General features: G+C 46.6%; 1 protein-coding gene across 5 annotated transcripts in view; it reads right to left on the bottom strand.

The window, feature by feature from the left end:
• Nucleotides 1-21,441, bottom strand: part of TTC3 (tetratricopeptide repeat domain 3) — a 182,770-nt gene that overhangs the window by 18,824 nt on the left and 142,505 nt on the right. For 4 of the 5 annotated variants that reach the window (XM_063956554.1, XM_063956557.1, XM_063956556.1 and 1 more), the window contains 9 exons: nt 20,387-20,451; nt 19,839-19,969; nt 19,432-19,758; nt 18,525-18,794; nt 17,051-17,097; nt 15,890-15,946; nt 15,113-15,186; nt 13,992-14,165; nt 12,308-12,995 (listed from right to left, as the gene is read on the bottom strand). In XM_063956554.1, coding sequence (XP_063812624.1) covers nt 12,308-12,995; nt 13,992-14,165; nt 15,113-15,186; nt 15,890-15,946; nt 17,051-17,097; nt 18,525-18,794; nt 19,432-19,758; nt 19,839-19,969; nt 20,387-20,451 — 1,833 coding nt within the window. The remainder of the gene's footprint in view (nt 1-12,307; nt 12,996-13,991; nt 14,166-15,112; nt 15,187-15,889; nt 15,947-17,050; nt 17,098-18,524; nt 18,795-19,431; nt 19,759-19,838; nt 19,970-20,386; nt 20,452-21,441) is intronic. The other variant, XM_063956555.1, reaches the window with a different exon arrangement.

Below are 21,441 nucleotides of genomic sequence, written 5' to 3'. Positions count from 1 at the left end.
TTTAAGAAATAATTTATATTCTGGTGTATATTCTCCTCCCTCTATGTCCCTCCTCCAGACCTCAGTTAGAGAAACTGTGCCCAGAAGAGCTGACAGTACAAGGAAAGGATTTTGATAATCCAGGGCAAGACTCATACCAGCCACACCAATCACACCGTATAACTTGTGATAACCTTACCCAGTTAACAGTATGAACAACAGAGCATCAGTTCAACCCTGATGCAACTATAACATAACCCTTATTTAAGCAATAACTATATACAAGCATTGCAGAAGAAGCCCGCACTTGGGACGGGCGCCCAGCATCCACTACGGACTACGAGAAATAGATTTACCGGTAAGTAAAATCTTATTTTCTCTAACGTCCTAGTGGATGCTGGGGACACCGTAAGGACCATGGGGATTATACCAAAGCTCCCAAACGGGCGGGAGAGTGCGGATGACTCTGCAGCACCGATTGAGCAAACACAAGGTCCTCCTCAGCCAGGGTATCAAACTTGTAGAACTTTGCAAAAGTGTTTGAACCCGACAAAGTAGCCGCTCGGCAAAGCTGTAATGCCGAGACCCCTCGGGCAGCCGCCCAAGAAGAGCCCACCTTCCTTGTGGAATGGGCCTTAACTGATTTAGGCAGCGGCAACCCAGCCGCAGAATGAACCTGCTGAATCGTGTTACAGATCCAGCGAGCAATCGTTTGCTTTAAAGCAGGCGCCCCAAGCTTGTTGGAAGCATACAGGATAAACAAAGATTCTGTTTTCCTGACCTTAGCCGTTCTGGCTACATAAACCTTCAAAGCCCTGACCACATCCAGTAACTCGGAATACTCCAAGTCACGCGTAGCCACAGGCACCACAATAGGTTGGTTCATATGAAAAGATGACACCACTTTTGGCAGAAATTGTGGACGGGTCCGCAATTCTGCTCTATCCATATGGAAAAACAGATAGGGACCTTTATGTGACAAAGCCGCTAATTCTGACACACGCCTAGCCGAAGCCAAGGCTAATAGCATGACCACCTTCCACGTGAGATATTTTAACTCCACGGTTTTAAGTGGTTCAAACCAGTGTGATTTCAGGAAACTCAACACCACGTTAAGATCCCAAGGTGCCACTGGAGGCACAAAAGGGGGCTGAATATGCAGCACTCCCTTTACAAACGTCTGAACTTCAGGTAGAGAAGCCAGTTCTTTTTGAAAGAAAATGGACAGGGCCGAAATCTGGACCTTAATGGAACCCAATTTTAGGCCCAAAGTCATTCCCGACTGTAGGAAGTGAAGAAAACGGCCCAGCTGGAATTCCTCCGTAGGGGCATTCCTGGCCTCACACCAAGCAACATATTTTCGCCATATATGGTGATAATGTTGAGCCGTCACGTCCTTCCTAGCCTTTATCAGCGTAGGAATAACCTAATCCGGAATGCCTTTTTCTGCTAGGATCCGGCGTTCAACCGCCATGTCGTCAAACGCAGCCGCGGTAAGTCTTGGAACAGACAGGGCCCCTGTTGCAACAAGTCCTGTCTTAGAGGCAGAGGCCACGGGTCCTCTGTGAGCATTTCTTGCAGATCTGGATACCAAGTCCTTCTTGGCCAATCCGGAACAATGAGTATTGTTCTCACTCCTCTTTTTCTTATGATTCTCAACACCTTGGGTATGAGAGGAAGAGGAGGAAATACATAGACCGACTGGAACACCCACGGTGTCACCAGTGCGTCCACAGCTATCGCCTGAGGGTCTCTTGACCTGGCTCAATACCTCTGTAGCTTTTTGTTGAGGTAGGATGCCATCATGTCCACCTGTGGCAGTTCCCAACGACTTGCAATCTGCGTGAAGACTTCTTGATGAAGTCCCCACTCTCCCGGGTGGAGGTCGTGCCTGCTGAGGAAGTCTGCTTCCCAGTTGTCCACTCCCGGAATGAACACTGCTGACAGTGCGCTTACGTGATTCTCCGCCCAGCGAAGAATTCTGGTGGCTTCCACCATCGCCACCCTGCTCCTTGTGCCGCCTTGGCGGTTTACATGAGCCACTGCGGTGATGTTGTCTGACTGAATCAGAACCGGTTGGTCGCGAAGCAGGGTCTCCGCTTGACGTAGGGCGTTGTATATGGCCCTTAGTTCCAGGATGTTGATGTGAAGGCAAGTCTCCTGACTTGACCACAGACCTTGGAAATTTCTTCCTTGTGTGACTGCCCCCCACCCTCGGAGGCTTGCGTCCGTGGTCACCAGGACCCAGTCCTGAATGCCGAATCTGCGGCCCTCGAGAAGGTGAGCATTCTGCAGCCACCACAGGAGAGACACCCTGGCCCTGGGGGATAGGGTGATTAACCGATGCATCTGAAGATGTGATCCGGACCATTTGTCCAGTAAGTCCCATTGAAAGGTCCTCGCATGGAACCTGCCGAAGGGAATGGCCTCGTATGATGCCACCATCTTTCCCAGGACTCGCGTGAAGTGATGCACCAACACCTGTTTTGGTTTTAATAGGTTTCTGACCAGTGTCATGAGTTCCTGAGCTTTCCCCATCGGGAGATAAACCCTTTTCTGGTCTGTGTCCAGAATCATGCCCAGGAAAGGCAGACGAGTCGTAGGAATCAACTGCGACTTTGGAATATTTAGAATCCAGCCGTGTTGTCGTAACACTTCCAGAGAGCGTGCTACGCTGATCAGCAACTGCTCTCTTGACCTCGCTTTTATGAGGAGATCGTCCAAGTATGGGATAACTGTGACCCCTTGCTTCCGCAGGAGTACCATAATTTCCGCTATTACCTTGGTAAATATTCTCGGTGCCGTGGAGAGACCAAACGGCAACGTCTGAAATTGGTAATGACAATCCTGTACCACAAATCTGAGGTACGCCTGATGAGGTGGATAAATGGGGACATGAAGGTATGCATCCTTTATGTCCAGAGACACCATAAAATCCCCCCCTTCCAGGCTTACGATGACCGCTCTGAGCGATTCCATCTTGAACTTGAACCTTTTCAGGTATATGTTCAGGGATTTTAAATTCAATATGGGTCTGACCGAACCGTCCGGTTTCGGTACTACAAACATGGTCGAATAATAACCCCTTCGTGTTGAAGGAGGGGAACCTTGACCACCACCTGTTGAAGATACAATTTGTGAATTGCAGTTAACACTATTTCCCTCTCGAGGGGGGAAGCTGGCAGGGCCGATTTGAGGTATCGGTGAGGGGGCATCTCTTCGAATTCCAGCTTGTATCCCCGAGACACAATATCTATTGCCCAGGGATCCAACTGGGAGTGAACCCACTTGTGGCTGAAATTTCGGAGACGCGCCCCCACCGGGCCTAGCTCCGCCTGTGGAGCCCCAGCGTCATGCGGTGGATTTTGCGGAAGCCGGGGAGGACTTCTGTTCCTGGGACTAGCTGTGTTGTGCAGCTTCTTTCCTCTGCCCCTGCCCCTGGCAAGAAAGGACGCACCTCGGACTTTCTTGCCTCTTTGTGCTCGAAAGGACTGCATTTGGTAATACGGTGCTTTCTTAGGTTGTGAGGAAACATATGGCAAAAAATTTGACTTTCCAGCAGTAGCTGTGGAGACCAGGTCCGAGAGACCCTCCCCAAACAATTCCTCACCCTTGTAAGACAAAACCTCCATGTGCCTTTTTGAGTCGGCATCACCTGTCCATTGCCGAGTCCACAGGACCCTTCTGGCAGAAATTGACATAGCATTTATTCTAGAACCCAGTAGAGTAATGTCTCTTTGAGCATCTCTCATGTATAGGACAGCGTCTTTTATATGCCCCAGGGTCATTAATATAGTATCCTTGTCTAAGGTATCAAGATCCTCAGACAGGGTGTCTGTCCATGCTGCTACAGCACTACACACCCAGGCCGACGCGATCGCTGGCCTCAGTAAGGTACCTGAATGCGTATAAATGGACTTCAGGGTACCCTCTCGATTTCTATCCGCAGCATCTTTGAGGGTGGCCGTATCCTTGACGGCAGGGCTACCCTCTTGGATAAGCGTGTTAGAGCTTTGTCCACCCTAGGGGAGGATTCCCAGCGTAACCTGTCCGTTGGCGGGAAAGGGTACGCCATAAGCATCCGTTTGGAAATCTGCAGTTTTTTATCTGGAGATTCCCAAGCCTTTTCACATAACTCATTTAGCTCGTGTGAAGGGGGAAAGGTCACCACCTGCCTTTTTTTCCCCATACATATGAACCCTCTTGTTAGGGACTGGGGTTTCCTCTGTGATGTGCAACACATCCTTAATTGCTATAATCATATAACGGATGGATTTAGCCAATTTAGGCTGTAACTTTGCATCATCGTAATAGACCAGAGGTTCTCAAACTCGGTCCTCGGGGGCACACACAGTGCATGTTATGCAGGTAACCCAGCAGGTGCACAGGTGTATTAATTACTCACTGACACATTTTAAAAGGTCCACAGGTGGAGCTAATTATTTCACTTGCGATTCTGTGAGGAGACCTGCAAAACATGCAGTGTGTGTCCCCGAGGACCGAGTTTGAGAACCTCTGTAATAGACACTGGAGTCAGAATCCATGTCGGTATCTGTGTCAACAATTTGGGATAGTGGGCGCTTCTGAGACCCCGACGGCCTCTGCGACATAGGATCAGGCACGGGCTGAGACCCTGACTGTCCTAAGGTTTCAGCTTTATCCAACCTTTTATGCAAGGAATTAACATTGTCATTTAAAACCTTCCACATATCCATCCAATCAGGTGTCGGCGCCGTCGGCGGAGACACCACATTCATTTGCTCCCGCTCTGTTTCCACATAGCCTTCCTCGTCAAACATGTCGACACAAGCGTACCGAGACACCACACACACAGGGAATGCTCTTTTTGAAGACAGTTCCCCCACAAGGCCCTTTGGAGAGACAAGAGAGAGAGTATGCCAGCACACACCCCAGCGCTATATAACCCAGGAATAACACAGTAACTTAATGTTAACCCAGTAGCCGCTGTTTATATTGATATTTGCGCCTAATTATGTGCCCCCCCTCTCTTTTTACCCTCTTCTACCGTGTATCTGCAGGGGAGAGCCTGGGGAGCTTCCTCTCAGCGGAGCTGTGGAGAAAAAATGGCGCTGGTGAGTGCTGAGGAAGAAGCCCCGCCCCCTCAGCGGCGGGATTCTGTCCCGCTTCAATGTACAATTTTTGGCGGGGGCTCATACATATATACAGTGCCCAACTGTATATATGTGTACTTTTTGCCAAAGAGGTCCCAATTGCTGCCCAGGGCGCGCCCCCCCCCCTGCGCCCTTACAGTGACCGGAGTATGTGAGGTGTGTGTGGGAGCAATGGCGCACAGCTGCAGTGCTGTGCGTTACCTCAGTGAAGACTGGAGTATTCTGCCACCGATTTAGATGTCTTCTTGCTTCTTATGCTCACCCGGCTTCTGTCTTCCGGCTCTGCGAGGGGGACGGCGGCGCGGCTCTGGGATCGGATGACGAGGGTGAGATCCTGTGTACGATCCCTCTGGAGCTAATGGTGTCCAGTAGCCTAAGAAGCAGGACCTATCTTCAGAGAGTAGGGCTGCTTCTCTCCCCTCTGTCCCACGATGCAGGGAGTCTGTTGCCAGCAGAGCTCCCTGAAAATAAAAAAACCTAACAAAAAATACTTTCTTACAGCAAGCTCAGGAGAGCTCACTGAACAGCACCCAGCTCGTCCGGGCACAGATACAAACTGAGGTCTGGAGGAGGGACATAGAGGGAGGAGCCAGAGCACACCAGAATATAAATTCTTTCTTAAAGTGCCCATGTCTCCTGCGGAGCCCGTCTATTCCCCATGGTCCTTACGGAGTCCCCAGCATCCACTAGGAAGTTAGAGAAAATTTATTTTTGTCTTGCCTGTAAAATCATTTTCTTCTCTTCCATGGGGGACACAGGCTTCAGACCATGGGGTACAGTGAGCTGAGCCAGGCACCAAACAGTTATGTTCTTCTCTGAGCAGCCCAGGCTTCCACTCTCCCCGCTTCCAGTTAGGTTAACAAGCCCAAGGTAAGGATTAAGAATAAGTAGAAGGAAGAAAAAGGCAAAACACAAACAAGGTTGGGAACATGGGAACAAACAAAAGTGCAACATTACCCCGCATGCCAGGTGTGTCAGAGTGGGAGCCCTGTGTCCCCCACAGACGATAAGAAAAGGATTTTTACAGTTAAGACAAATAAGAAGAGATATGGTAGACTTTGTTAACTCTTTCTGCAAAGTACATAGGGTCCACAGGGAAACATCGGGGTGTAGTGGTGCATGAGGCATCCGGGCACCAAACAGTTAAGCTTTAGCTGTCCCAGGATGCATAGCTTCACTCCTCTACAACCCCGCCTCCAGGCACTGCAGCTCCGTTTTGTTAACCAGTCCAGCGCAGCAAGCAGGAAGGAGAGAAGATAGATTTTAGGCACATATAAACACATTCTCACAGACAGGAGAAAGAACCAGAGGTCAATGCCATACAAACCCAGAAAGGCCAGGTAAGTCAGGGTGTGTGCCCTGTGGACCCTATGTACTTTGAAGAAAGAGTTAACAAAAAGGTAAGTCTACCATGACTCTTCTTTTCTGCAGTAGGGTACATAGGGTTTCCACAGGGAAACAAAGGGGATGTCCCAAAGCAGTACTTCAAGGGAGGGGACTCGCCAGAGCGTATAAGAGAATCCAGCGTCCAAAGGAAGCAAACTACGAGGTGGATGTATCAAAGGCATAAAATTTAAGAAACGTGTGTACTGAAGACCACGCAGCCGCCTTCCACAATTGTTCGGCGGACTCCCCACGGCGTGCCGCCCAAGATCCCACAGACACATGTAGAATGGGCAGAAATCGAAGCTGGAACTGGAAGATCATCCCGAGTGTAAGCTTGTGCAATCACCATTCTAATTCATCTGGCCAGCGTCTGCTTATTAGCAAGCCACTTGCGTTTGTGAAATCCAAAAAGGGCACCAGAACATCTAATGGAGGCAGAACGGTCCACAGACACGTACAGCCCTAACCACTTCCAAAAAATGCTCTTTAGCCGACAAGTCCGAAGAGACGAAGGTCAGAACCACAATCTCTTGGTTAAAGTGAAGAGAGAAAAAACACCTTAGGAAGGTAACCAGGTCTAGTTCGGAGAACTGCTCTGTCACGGTAGAAAATCAAAAAAGGGGGGACAGGACAGGACAGGACAATGCACCTAAGTCCGAACCCCTTCTTGCAGAAGCAATAGCCATATATAATGGTAGATGCTCAATTAGCTTAGTGATAGCATTCAGGTGCTCGAAAGGGAGGGGTATTTCTGAGCAAGAAAAAAAGGCATTTGGTTTCCCCCAGCACCCTGAATGATAACAGTAACCAGATATAAATTAGTGTTCACTCTAGGCTGTTTTAGCAGGGCGCCGCGCCCTGCCCGTTTTTTAACAGGCAAAACCCGCCCTACCCCTTTTGCGGCGCCCTGCTAGAACAGCCACCCGCTCCCTGCCCTCCCGGCGTGTATAGATGCCGTGCGCGTGGCATCCATTCACGCATTGGGAGAGGGCTGGGGGAAGCCCAGCACCGACGGAGGTGCTGGGCAAGCCCCCAACAGTGACGTCGCCGGCCACAGACGCTCTCTATAGTAGCGTCTGTGGGCCGCACCGCCCCCTAAAATGACGGAGGCGTGGCCGCGCCCCCATTTCGGGCGCGCGGCTTCACCGCGCGCACATGTGCCCCCCTGAGTCCGGCGCCCTGCCCCTTTTCACTCCTAGAGTGAACACTATAAATCCCACATAATAATAATACAATTCAGAGATCTTCGTTACACATATTTGCGCTAATGTGTGGTTAAGCCCCAAAGCCGCATCAAAGGCGTGTCTGTATATTTGGGGTCCCTAGCGCTATATCTAGGTGCAGGGTGTGGCACCCCAAAACACCAGCATAAGCCAGAAAGCCCAGTGTAGCAGACCAGTGAAAAAACTATAGTGTTAATAAATTAATATTTAGGAAGCCGAAGCTATAGAAAGGGTGATAAAAAAATGAAATGTAATTAAAATAGAGAAATAGTGTTAGAAAATTAATAAGTGAAAAGTGTTAATAGAATGTAAAGGTATGCCACACTAAAGCCATCCAGCTCAGCCAGTCCAGAGGCACCACACCTCACACCTCCATTACCCCAATCTGGGTCTAAGATTAACCAGCAAGGAGCCACATGATAATGGCTCCTTATTACAATATGTCTAAGCTAAGAGCTACCTATCTTGGAGCAACCCCATAATGCTCCATGTGGCATGTCAGGGCCTGCACCTCCTCCTAATGCAGGAACCTCTCTGCCTCTCACAACAGACATATATAATGGTAGATGCTCAATTAGCTTAGTGATATCATTCAGGTGCTCGAAAGGGAGGGCCGGTATGCGGGCCTTCAGCATGGTCTGGATGACCACCTCAGAAAAACCTTTTGACCTCAGAACCGAAGCTTCAAGAGCCACGCCATCAAAGATAGCCGGGCAAGGTACAGATGAAGGCAAGGACCCTGACGTAGAAGGGGTTGCTCTCCTGAGAATCCCTGGAGATCTGAGAACCAGTGATGTCTGGGCCACGCTGGAGCAATGAGAATGAGTTTTCTTCCTTATTTGAACTTCCGAAGAACCCAGGGTAGAAGTGACACTGGAGGGAAGACATAAGGCGGGTGAAAGGTCCACTAGACCGCCAGTGCATCCATGAGCACTACCCGAGGATCTCTGGTCCAAGATCTGAAGACCTGAACCTTGTGATTGTGTTGAGAGGCCATGAGATCCACGTCCGGTAGACCCCATCTGTCTACTAAGAGTTGAAAGACTTTGGGATGAAGAGCCCATGAACATCCTGGTGACTGAGGAATTCTGCTTCCCAGTTGAGTACACCCGGGATGAACACCGCCGATATTGCCGGTAGATATCGTTCCGCCCAATGCAGGAACTTGGGCACTTCAATCAATGCCATGCAAAGCAGCTTCGAGTGCCGCTTTGATGGTTGCTATAGGCCACCGTGGCGGCACTGTCCGACTGAACTTGAACTGGTCTGTTCTGCGGGCTTGGACGAGTCAGAGTCAGTGCATTGAACACTGCTCAGAACTCCAAATATATTGATTGGAAGATTCTACCCTGGTCCAACGTCCCTGAAACAAGTATTGCTCTGTCACCGCTTCCCAGACACAAAGACTGGCGTCCGTTGTCACCAGGACCTATTTGGGTTCCAGAAGCGACAGCCAATGCTCAATCGCTGGTCCTGTAGCCCCCACGTCAGCGATAGGCGAACCTCCGGAGTCAAGGAGATCATTTGAGATCTGATGCGGCGAGGCAGGCCGTTCCACTTGGGAGAGTATCAAGCGTAGAGGGTGGGAATGAAACTGAGCGTACTCGACCATGTCGAGGGACGACACCATCAATTTGCATCGCCGAGTGTATAGACACTCAAGGACGGTAATGGAAGTGACATATTTTGGTCTGCATTTTCAGAACTTTATCTGGTGATAGATACAGTCTTTGGCTGTGAGAGTGTCCAGAAGCCCCACTAGGTGTACCATGTTCCGAGATGGAACCAAGGGGAACTTTTTCCAATTTATCAGCCAAACGTGGGACTGTAGGAAAGTTACTGTCAGTTGGAGATGACTGAGGAGGACATTGTGAGTTCGCCATAACCAGCAAGTCGTCCCGGTACGGAAGGATTCACACCCCCTGATGACGGAGATGGGCCGTCATGACATCCTTAATCCTGGTAAAGATGCGAGGAACCGTGGCCAGGACAAATGGCAGAGCCGGAAATTGGTAGTGTAGGTTGCCAATAGCAAACCGTAGGAACTGCTGGTATGAAGTGGCAATAGGAATATGCAGATACGTTTCCTGTATATCCAGGTAAACCATGTAGTCCCCAGGTTCCATGGCCAGAACTATTGAACGCAAAGTTTCCATGCAGAACTTGGATACTCTCACAAACTTGCTCAAAGATTTGAGATTGAGAACAGGCCGGTGTGACCCGTTGGGTTTCGGAACCAAAAACAGGGTCAAGTAGTAGCCTCTGCCCCATTGGGACTGAGGAACCGGCACAATCACTCCCGAGTGTAGGAGAGAACTGACCACAGTTTGCAAGATTTGCGCCTTTATCGAATCCGATGGTAGGCCGGAGGTGAAGTTCTGGTGAGGGGGACTCCCTTTAACGAGACCGCGTACACGTGAGAGACAACTTCTAGCACCCAAGCATCTGAAGTGGTCGTGAGGAAAACATGAGCGAAGTGCAGAAATTGGCTTCCCACCCTCCCTGGGGTCCTCCAGAGGGGTGCCCACCCCGTCAGGCTGCAGGCTTGTCTGTTTTCTTGCGGCCAGTTAACGTGCCGTCCAGAAAGGTTTGGCCTTGGAAGATTTGGAATGGCGAGATTGTCTAGGGAATTACTGACCCTTCGCCAAAAGGAGCGAAAAGTAGTACTCCTGTCCTTCTGAGCTGGGTTGGTTGGTGGAAGAAAGGCTGTCTTGGCTGCCGCCAAAGAAGACACAATCTTATTTAATTCCTCCCCCAAAAGAATATCCCCTGTGAAGGGGAGAATTTCTAACGGTTTCTTGGAATCTAGGTCCACCTTCCAAGGATTCAACCACAGAATAAGGCACGCCAAAATGGACGTAGCAGACGCCTTTGCGGCCAACACTCCAGCCTTAGATGATGCTTCCTGAATATAGTAAGAAGCAGTTTTAATATGAGACAGGTATTCTCTGCCTTCCTCAGAAATATCCACAGACTGTTCCTCTTCCAGTGCCAAAGCCCAAGCTTCTATAGCAGCCCAAGATGCTTCTATATGCTTCTTTGCGGCCCAAGAAGCAGCTAAAGTGGGTCTATGAATAGCCTCTGTAAGGAAGTAAATAGATTTCAGGCAACCCTCAAAAAGTTTAGAGAGGTGACTGTAGTAAGAGCAAGAGTGGGTGACAACACGTGGCAAGTAACATGAGAAATCCACCGGTGTTGGGTTTTCCCATTTGTTACATATGTCTGCTGGTAGAGGATAACGGGCCAAAGCCCTTTCAGAGACAGGGAACTTCTTACCTGGGAGTAGTCCAGGGTTCCCGTCTGATGTCCAGTAAATAATCAGAGTGGGGTAATTCGGCTTTAACCACCTTCTGCTTTTTAAATATAGCAGTTTTCTTAGCCACAGCGCCGCAGTCCATCTCCCTAGATGGGCCGCAATTTAATGGCAGATCCCGCAAATAGACCCTCTTACCTGTCTGCCCAGTGTCAGCCACGTGGTCCTGGGTCAAAAGCCACTGCGCTGCCAGAGCCGCGGATCTCCCTGCCACAAGTACCCGGGCTCAGCCAGCGGAAGTATGCGGCACCGGCGTGGGGGGTGATTAAGCAGAAGCGCTGAAGTCACTCTGACTTACAGCGCTGAAAGCTCTGAAAATAAAGTCAATTTAAGTTTCAAAATAAAAAGCTTTCTGGGCTGCTTCAGCAGCCCACTGTTCAGTGCACCTGCTATTGCTACAGGCACCAACTTAAAACGGAGCTGAAAATGCCTGGAGGTGGGATTATAGAGGAGTAATCCTGGACCCAAAAGAAGAGGCGCTTGTCCAGATGTGACCGATGAAGCCCCCACAAATAGGAAAAGACGGAGGTTCAGTAGAAGGACAATCATCCGGCCTAGGGGTACTGGAACAGAGAACCTCATCTAGAGAATCCCCCCAAAGTACTATGGCCTTAGCCACCCGGGCGGATGCAAGGGCTGGGCGTTCCATCGCTTCAGCATTAGAATACATGTTTTTTAGGAAAGTGTCTAGCTTCCTGTTTGTCGGGTCCTTTAACAAGGCCGTATTTGGAATAGGCAGGGTAGTCTACTTGATTACCCTGGCAATGTGAGCATCCACAGGAGGTGGGGACTTTCACTTCCTGTCTGCAATAGGAAGTGGATAGAATGTGTTTATTCTATGCAAACATGGATCCAGCTTACCTGTCCCCAGTGCGCCGGCCGCAACCGTGTCTCCCTGTGTGCTATAGGATTACCGAATGAGGTTACTGAACCAGCATGAGGAAGTGGTAGAGCGACAGGAAGTGGCGTGCAGGGTAAAATAAAACATTTTTTTTTTTTTAAACAAAAACTGTTTGGTGACCAGCACCCTACAACCCATGGTCTGAAGCCTGTGTCCCCCATAGAAGAGAATTAAATTTTTTTATTTTTTTTAAAGACACCCGACACTAGCAGTCTCGCTTGACGTGGTGCACGAGAGGGGCAGTTTGGCACGACTGCAGCAATGATTTCTGCATTAGACACAATATGTTCATATCCTAATGGCAAGTACAGAAAACATTAATGCTTATAACCAATATAAACTTGAATAATCACATTCAATTTGCAATCCTTACCTGTACTGATACTATAGCAGTTTGAATATTCTTTAGTGACTTTTCATTTTTCAAGGGTGCTATATAATCGTGTTGGTCCAGTTGTTCTGTACAAGACTCTTCTTGGAATAATGGAATACTTGTGAGTGGAACTTTATCATTATCCAGAGAAGTTGACCTAGATCTATTACTAGCTAAACTATGGATTTCATCCGTATCATCAGCTAGGTCAGACCCTAAATCCACGCTGTCATTACTAGACAACTCAAAAGGTAAAGGATGTCTAGATTTGTCATTACATAGATGGGGAAATTCCGACTGGTTAGAGGAGTATAAGTTACTATAGACACTACTCAGTCTGTCAGGCTTGGCAGTAGTGGGACTACTATATATATGCTCAAGGTGGTAGGCTTCGCAGTACAGGTCAACATCATCATGCACAGGCTTCATAAATAAAGGCTTGAATTCGGATGCTGCTGGGTTCAGTTTGTTAGGCTCTCCAAAAACAACATATGGAAAATCAAAGTTTGACAAAACAACGAGGTCGTCCACCATGGTGAACTTGCTGGAATTTAGGAGAAAGTTCTTCAGACCACCAGATGCTTCCACCATACTGTGCGTTTCTTCCGGGAAGGTTTTATACTGTCCAATCAACAGCTCATCATCTAATTTCAGGGGCCCATATTCCTCCAAAATTTGAGAGAAGTACCTTGGAAAGAAGAAAAACAAATCACTATATAGCTCCTATAACAAACCACACTTTTAAGAGTATTATTCCAACTCAAAATTATATACACTGCCCAAAGTAATACTAATCAATCCTTAAAGGATTCTTTTTTTAGGCTATTCTGGGCAGGGGTGGGGCATAGCAGAGGAGGAGCCTGTAATGTTAAAGCTCCACCTATTCCCGCGTTTCCAGTGTCTTCCATGGATTAAAAAAAAAGAAATAAGAAAGGATATCCCACCATATAGAAAGGAAATAATGCACCTAACTAAACGGATTGCAGTTTTAGTTTCATTTTTATTTGTGCCACAACAAGGATTTGTCGATTGTCGATATGGTGCACCAGAATTTTTGATGGTAAATTCCAAATTTCGGGCCTAATTCAGACTGGATCGCTATAGCGCCAGCAATCGCAGACAAACTCTGGGAGCGCAGTGAGATGCTAACAGAATCTCAGGGCTGCAATCGCCTCTACATGATAGGGAGGGTGGGAGAGGGCGTGCCAACAGTGTTAGAACGCCGTTGGCGGGGGACACGGACCGTTGCGGGGGGGGGTTTGTCCGCGGCAGCCGCGTCCTGTGATTCGGAACGCGGTGGGGAGCTACTCGCCGGTTGCGAAAGCATCGCCGCTGTACGATGCTTTTGCACCCTTGCAGGGGGGGGGGGGGGGGGGGGAGTAGCGGCAGGGCCTGACATGCAGGGCGGACTAGCCCTACGCTAAGCAAAACACGCCCTGCATGCTTATTATGTAATTTATTGGTAAACTAGAATGCCTTAACCATACGGCACTGTATGGGTTTTCCCATACTTGCCCAAGAGGGACAGCCCCTATGTTTTTAGGTCAACAACATCCCACTATGCCTACACTTCTGGTATAAAACAGTCCTCTGATAAGTGTATCCTTTGATTCAGGCAGGTTTGCATCCTGTCCATGCCTTAATATTGATGGAGAGAATGAATTGACCAGGAACTGAGACTTACTCATAGAGAGTGAACCGGATAACTTCTAAGGAGTGGACAACCTCTAAGGTATCGTCAACCTGTCCTTCATATCCGCTCCTCCCTACATCTGGCTCGTAGAGTACTTCAAATTCATCTATGTCTTGGCGCAAGTATTCAGGAATTAGGAAAGGCTCATAAGGATCCAAAAGGCTTCTGAGGAGGAGAAAGAAAAAAAAAGACATAAAATCTGTCACAATTTACATAAATCTCAAGAACAGTAATAGTGACAAGAAGTCTGAGATCCTGGCTACAGCGAATCTGCAGTTCATATAATTACAACATCCACTGCGATAGGCCCAAACTGTTCTAGACATACAAGCCAGTCACAGGGTCTCAATCTGTGCGGGAGAGTACAGGACTACTGTTATGGTAGTGTGTGTGTGTGTGTGTGTGTGTGTGTGTGTGTGTGTGTGTGTGTGTGTGTGTGTGTGTGTGTGTGTGTGTGCGCGCGCGTAGGATAATTGGAAACATTAAGCAAAAATACAAACAAAACAAAAAACTAAAAGTGGAGAGTTAATTTAAAAAAAAAAAAGTCTATTTCTCATGTCTACGTGGTTTACATTTTCAAACAAACTTGCCCAAAAAAATGAAAACATGACAAAAACAAAAAACCCTCAGAGGTTTGCTCTTGGATGTTTATCTGAATGATCAGAAAAATGTGCTGAGAAGCTAAATGTGACTGGAGTACCGAAGGATTCTGACTTATGGCCAAAACTGCTCAAGAAGAATATGAAAGGAGTATAGACGTAAATAAGCTGTAAGTAAAGTAAACAAACTGTAGTAAAAATAAAAAATACTACATAAAAATAAATTAAAGAGCTTTTAAAAAAAAAAAGTACTCAACTTCTTTAATCTGCTATCAAAAAAAGTCTCCTTGTAACTAATCACTTTTAAGACCAGGAACAAACTCACAAATTTCCATCCAGAGCAAAAATGTGTGAACTGCTTTGCACCCATACACACAAGACCGTCACAAATCATCGCGATCACTGCCCGTAACAAGTAAAATCCAGGACAAACCTCTGCCTTTCCCTAATGGCCACGTTACCACTTCCCCATAAGACATGCAATGTGCAATTAAAAAAGAAAACCACACTCACAAGGTATTCTCTTCCGTCAAAATATCATCCTCCTGTGATCTGGTACTGACCGCACCGGACAGTTTATAAGTAGCCTGAAATGCAAGCAGACAAGGGATGAGAGAACAAGGAAGACAATGCCTTTCACTTGCCAAAGTATTCCATTAATGATGGAATGGCTGAAGTTTTTTTAGTTTTTTTGTTTTTTTGATTGGCACATGTAAAAGGTTTTATATGTATACAACCAAGTACTAATGGGCCCTACACACTGGATGATATCGAAGAACGATATCGTTCAGAAATGAACAATGTATCATTCATATCGTTTAGTGAGGAGTCATCGTTGGTTTTTCATAATTTTCCTTTCATCGTTTTCCAATGCAAGACAATCTGAACAATAACGACCATCAGCCCTAATTCAGATCTGATTGCAGCAGCAAATTTGTTAGCAGTTGGGCAAAACCATGTGCACTGCAGGGGGGCGGGGCAGATGTAACATGTGCAGAGAGAGAGAGATTTGGGTGGATTATTTTGTTTCTGTGCAGGGTAAATACTGGCTGCTTTATTTTCACACTGCAATTTCGATTTCAGTTTGAACATACTCCACCCAAATCTAACTCTCTCTGCACAGGTTACATCTGCCCCCCTGCAGTGCACATGGTTTTGCCCAACTGCTAACAAATTTGCTGATCTGAATTAGGCCCATCATTCATTGATCAAATCACACTAATCGTCCAGTGTGTAGGCCATAAAAGTGCACACACACACACACACACACACACACACACACACACTCACCTTTGGTTGATTCCGCTTCTTTTTCTTATGTTTAATTTTAATATTCATACTTATATTCTATGCAAAAACAAAGAGGAATAGTTTAAATCATCAGTTTAATAGCTTGCTTATAAACAATTTATTTGATATATAGGGTACATCAAAAGATACATCTGCTACTCAAGTAGTTCCATGTTACAGTGCTGGTGACCCGTTCATAAAATACTGTAGTGCTCGGACAGGCCGTGTTATGGATAGAGTACTTCCACGGACAACCGTAGTGTGTTTCTGAGCACAGGTGACCCAGACCAGTTAACAAGAAATTAAACTAAAGACTGGAAGGGGCAAACCTGGGCGCACCAAGAAGTCAGCCCAATCCTACCACCAAAATATCTGCCCAATCAGATAGAGAGTACAGGAAAGCAAGAAAGAAGTGGAGGATGAAAGGCGACAACAATAAACTCAAAAGAAAATGTACAATAAATTATTTAATTAAAAAAAAAAAAACCATACAACCCATGTGTTCCTCTATGTCTGTGCTTGAGAAAAATAGTTGTTGTATCTGGACAATTTTTACTTATTTTATGAAATATTTTAATGGTACTTTCATTTTTTTGGAATAAATATTTTTTGGTATCGTGTTTCTACGGGTGTGGAATTGGTTTACAAAGAAATCTTTATATATGAAACTCATTCTGTTCACAAATGAGTTGGGTACGCCTAATTGAATTATATCTTTTTTGGGTGATCCAAGTTTCTGATGAAAAGATACCTTTATGTGCTTATTTCCATACACTTATATGTGAGTGTTGGTACGTTCCCTATTATTTCTCCAGCGGTGGCTATAATTACCTGGTTGATGCTACATCACCACCTTTCCATTTCCTCCACGTGGATGATAATCATTTAATAGACTGTAAAATTGAAAGCAATACTACACATTGTTTTGTTTTTGGGGGGTTTTCTTGCTTCTATATGGTCCCTGTGGACAATTCGAATATACTGTGAAGAAAACATTTGGCTCCAGCAGAGACTTGTATGATTTTTATTATAATTCACTGTACATTTTCTTTTGAATTTATTGTTGTCGCCTTTGATCCTCCACTTCTCTCCTACTTACCAGTTAACAAGAAATGGTGATAAACTGAGCTCATGGAAGCCAATTGCTTTGCATCAACTTACAGAGAAATGTTCTAAGGTCTGCTTTGGTTCTTGTCTACGCGGTACATCTGCAAGAGACAGGATAACAAGCAGTCCTTAAAGATAAATGTATGAAGTACATTCAGCAACATATTTTTTTATATACAGCCCACAGGACCTATTCAGTGTTCATTTTTATTTATTTTACTATTTTCTATACGTGTTGAGGAAGCAGTGTAGGCATAATTCAGGCTCATAGAGAACGGAACGATGTATTTTATAAACGGGATGTGAAAACGCTGGTTGGCAGAGGTAAAGCGTCCCTGTTGCCTACATGGCAGTGATCTCCTGAGCAGACGGAAGCGCAGGCTAGTTACGAGTGAGCCGGACAGTCTGTATCCTCAGAGAACTACGTAACGGCTGCCAGGCCAACGTTAAATACCGTCCATGAAATTCAACAACACTGAGGGAAAAAATAGAAAACCTTTCGAAATAGAAAGAAAAAAACATTGCTCTACAATTCACATATGTAGTAGCCTCATGCTGTACTTAGACATTTCATGAACTGGATAACTAGATTCAGCTTGAGGCATTCATGAAACGGATTGGGATCCTAGTGGTCAGAATCCCGATAACAGGATCCCGCATGCCGGAATGCCGGCGGGGGTGGGGGGAGCTGCACTCGCCACAGGTTTTTATTCTCACTTTGCGGGTGTTGTGGACACCCACGAGTGGGAATAGCCCGTTTGCCGGCTTCCGGCATTGTAAGCGGTCGGGATTCTGCCATCTGTATCCTGACCACCGAGATCCCGACCGCCGGTAAAGCAACTACATTCCCATGAAACGACTACGTTTCAGCAACGAAATTTGTCAGTGCATGGTAGGACGCTTTCGCTGAGCTGCCCATTTATTTTATCAGACATTTGAAGTTGGCCAAAGTATCCTTCAATATAGATGAGTTATAATAGAAATAACTCCCCATTGGGGGGTCTCCTGTTAGCAGCGGTACTTTAGCCTAGTTAGCCCCGATGCGGTGCGCTCCTCCCCGATGCTGGTACTTATCAAGGGGGTTATGCTTCGGATGCCTCATGCATACAACGCATAGTCCGCGATTAGTGGCCAACGGAGCCGCGATAACACATGGTATTGGGAGCCTATCCTGGATCTTATGTGTTATCGCACAGCGGGGCCGTTTTTCAGGCTAATTGGATACAGCAATAATGACCATCGGTCAAAAATCAGGGCGAAAAAGGATCACAAGTAATTGGATACCCCTCTTTATTTTATCAAGGTCAGGGCAAATAATAACATTCACAGATAAACAGAACTATTTAGGTTTGTTTTCTGTTTAGGGGACAGTTCACTAAAAACACAAACGACAGCCTTGTGGAATCATTAGACTAAAGCAATACAGGTAACAGGAGAAAGCTGACAGCAAGTGATGATTTAATACCACGTATCCTACACATAGCAGAAAACACAGCAGCAGCGCATGGGGTATGTTACAGTCACTCACCCATCTCTTGAAAATATTTATATAATTTTTTTTGGAGTCCGAGTACTGATCCAATCTGTTTGTTCTCCTCCAGAAACCATATGAAGCAGCGGAACACTTTTACATCCATACTAGCTAGTACGTCACACAGGGTGTTTGTAGTGTAGTCCGACATTACATAGTTTACGTTCTTCCCATAGGTTTCGTTCCACAAATGACCTACATCCTCAAACTTAATGCTCCTCAGGCCTTCTTCATATAGCTCTCTGAACTCCTGTGCAGCCTCCAATCCTTGGAAGAAGAGAAGAAAAAAAAAAAGGTGCGATAATGTAACATGCACAAATATTGCCGACATCATTTCATGCCGACTCACTGCAGGTATACAGATGCAGTCTCGCTCGTCTAGCCTTCTCTGCTGCACCTAGGTGCACCAAGGCTTATTAGCATAAACCTTTCATCTATTGTTCTCAGCTGCAATACAATACAGAGAGAACAATGCAGTAGGGGATTTAGTCCGATTGCCTTGGCTCAATTAATCCTATCAAAGGGATAGATGAAGAGGGCTCCATCTGTAGGTGGACTTGGGCATTACTCCCTACCGCTGGTAGTGGGACCAGTAACCGTACAGATTGGTTCTAGGTCCCACAATAACACACAGCATTCTAAGGGACGCTGCTCAATGAATAATAGACGTGAAGGAGACCTATATAAAACGAAATTAGTCTTTCTGTGAATGCTAACCTGGTAAAAAACAAATATATTTTTAAGTAAAGTGACTTCAGCACAAATACATAAAACACACACAACATGAAAGGGTCTAGTTGTTCTTAGGAACAAGGGAATGCTTGTGCATTTAGGTGCAAAATATGCACAGAACTGCAGCTACCAATTGGCAACAGTTTCCTTTTTATCTTGCTACATACTTTACCTTTATTGTCTACTAAAGTCACCCAATCGAGCAGATCAATGGATATATAGTCCTTGTGCAAGTGCAACAAATAGAGCACTATTCTAGTCTTTACGCTATCATTTAATGTGTACAGATGATTTAAAAGATTCTTAATTTTATTGAAGGTGGGCTGTGAACCAGCACTTCTGTCTAAGTCATCCAGCTCCTGCCGATTTATAACCCTCCACGCCGCTACGGACTCCCAAAACGCCGGGAAGCACATCGGACATCCACTCCTTATAAGCTCCTGCTTCTTAAATACTTGTAACAGCAGAGGGTCACAGGTCACGTGGAAACCATTAGTCACTGCAAGCGGAAGAGAGAACCAAGTGAGAGTTAGCGGGCTGCTGTAACGTCAGACCTGACCCAACCGGGCTCTAACTCACCCGCTGCTTCAGAAATGATGTTCTCGTGAAGCTTCGCCTTATTCTCGTATGACAGCTCTACAGCAGATTCCTCTGTGGCCTTCTTCTTACGCTCAGCTTTATTTTCAGGCTTCATTTTTATTTTCTTGCTGCTTATGTGCGAAAACAAAATAATAGGGGTGAGCAGTCTGAAGGGGCAAACGCACAACTGCAAGGACTTGACAATAAAATAGGGATTAGAATACAGAAAATGGGCAAGACACTATTATAGATGCTAGAAACTTGTGGACACGAGCTCCCATAAAAGCCACGTGCTTATACGGGACCTGTTCAGGATACCGGCATTCCAGCAGTCGGAATGCCGACGCCAGATTCCCAACATTGTTCAGGTTTAAGCTGCAGGGAAGGGAGGGTTGGGTTTAGGAACAGCTGGGGAGGGTTAGGCTGCGGGGGTGGGGAGGTTAGGGTTAGGCTGAGGGCGGGGGAGGGACTGACCCCTGTGTCGAGATGCCAGTGTCAGCCATCTGTCAGGATACCGTATGTCTCCCAAATATGCACAGTACACTTACCTGGCACCTCTGTTTTTCACTGTAGGTTTCTGTGGTTCTTTTTTCTTTAAAGTTTTATCTTCAAACTTGAGATAGAGGAAGGAAATATATAGATAGCTCAGAACAGGTTATTATGCCAAGAGAATGTGTCTCTACATCGAACCAAACCGCTACTATCCACGCCTGTCTCATTTAGGTAAGCATGTAACGGAACATAGAGGCTAAAGTCTAACAGCTGCCCTAGTGCTACCAGCACAACAACGTCCTGGGTTTACAATGACACCGTTGTATAAGTATATTGTAGTGTTCACAGTAGGCTGTTTTAGCAGAGCGCCGCGCCCTGCCCGATTTTTTAAGGGCAAAACCCACCCTGCCCTTTCTGCGGCGCCCTGCTAGAACAGCCGCCCGCTTCCTGCCCTCCCAGCGTGTAAAGATGCCGTGCGGATGCGCGCGGCATCCATTCACGCTGTGAGAGCTTGGGGGAAGCCCAGCACCTCCGTAGGTGCTGGGCACGCCCCCAACAGTGACGCCGCTGGCCGCCCACGCTCCCTGGTTTAACATCTGTGGGCTGAACCGCCCACTTTTATGACGCAAAATGACCACACCCTCTATTTGCATGGTCACGCCCCTTTTTCGCCGCACACGCTTGTGCCCCTCTCAATCCGGCACCCTGCCCGAATTCTACAGTGAACACTATGTCGCTTGTATTGCATTTTAACAGCCTTGTTAAAAGAAGAGATGAAAAAGGAAGGAAAGAACACACACACACACACACACACACACACACACACACACACACATCCCCCTATCATTTCTATGTTTTCAAATACAAGGTTTTTTTGGGGGTTTTTTTTATGTTCTGTATCATTATTATACATTTATTCACAAAAATATTCACCGCTGTTTAACACGGGTATTTTACAGGCAGCAGGCAATTAAGCAACCAGCATGTTTTTGGACATTGTTTGTGGGAGGAAACCAGAGCCCACTGAAAAACCCACATACAAACTCCACACAGATAGGGTGCTGGTTGGGAACCAAACTCATGACCCCAGTGCTGTGAGGTATCAACGCTA

This window comes from Pseudophryne corroboree, chromosome 2 (assembly GCF_028390025.1).
Source record: "Pseudophryne corroboree isolate aPseCor3 chromosome 2, aPseCor3.hap2, whole genome shotgun sequence".
Taxonomy (NCBI): Eukaryota; Metazoa; Chordata; class Amphibia; order Anura; family Myobatrachidae; genus Pseudophryne; species Pseudophryne corroboree.
Note: the sequence above shows the minus strand (reverse complement) of the source record. Positions and strands in the feature narration are given on the sequence as shown.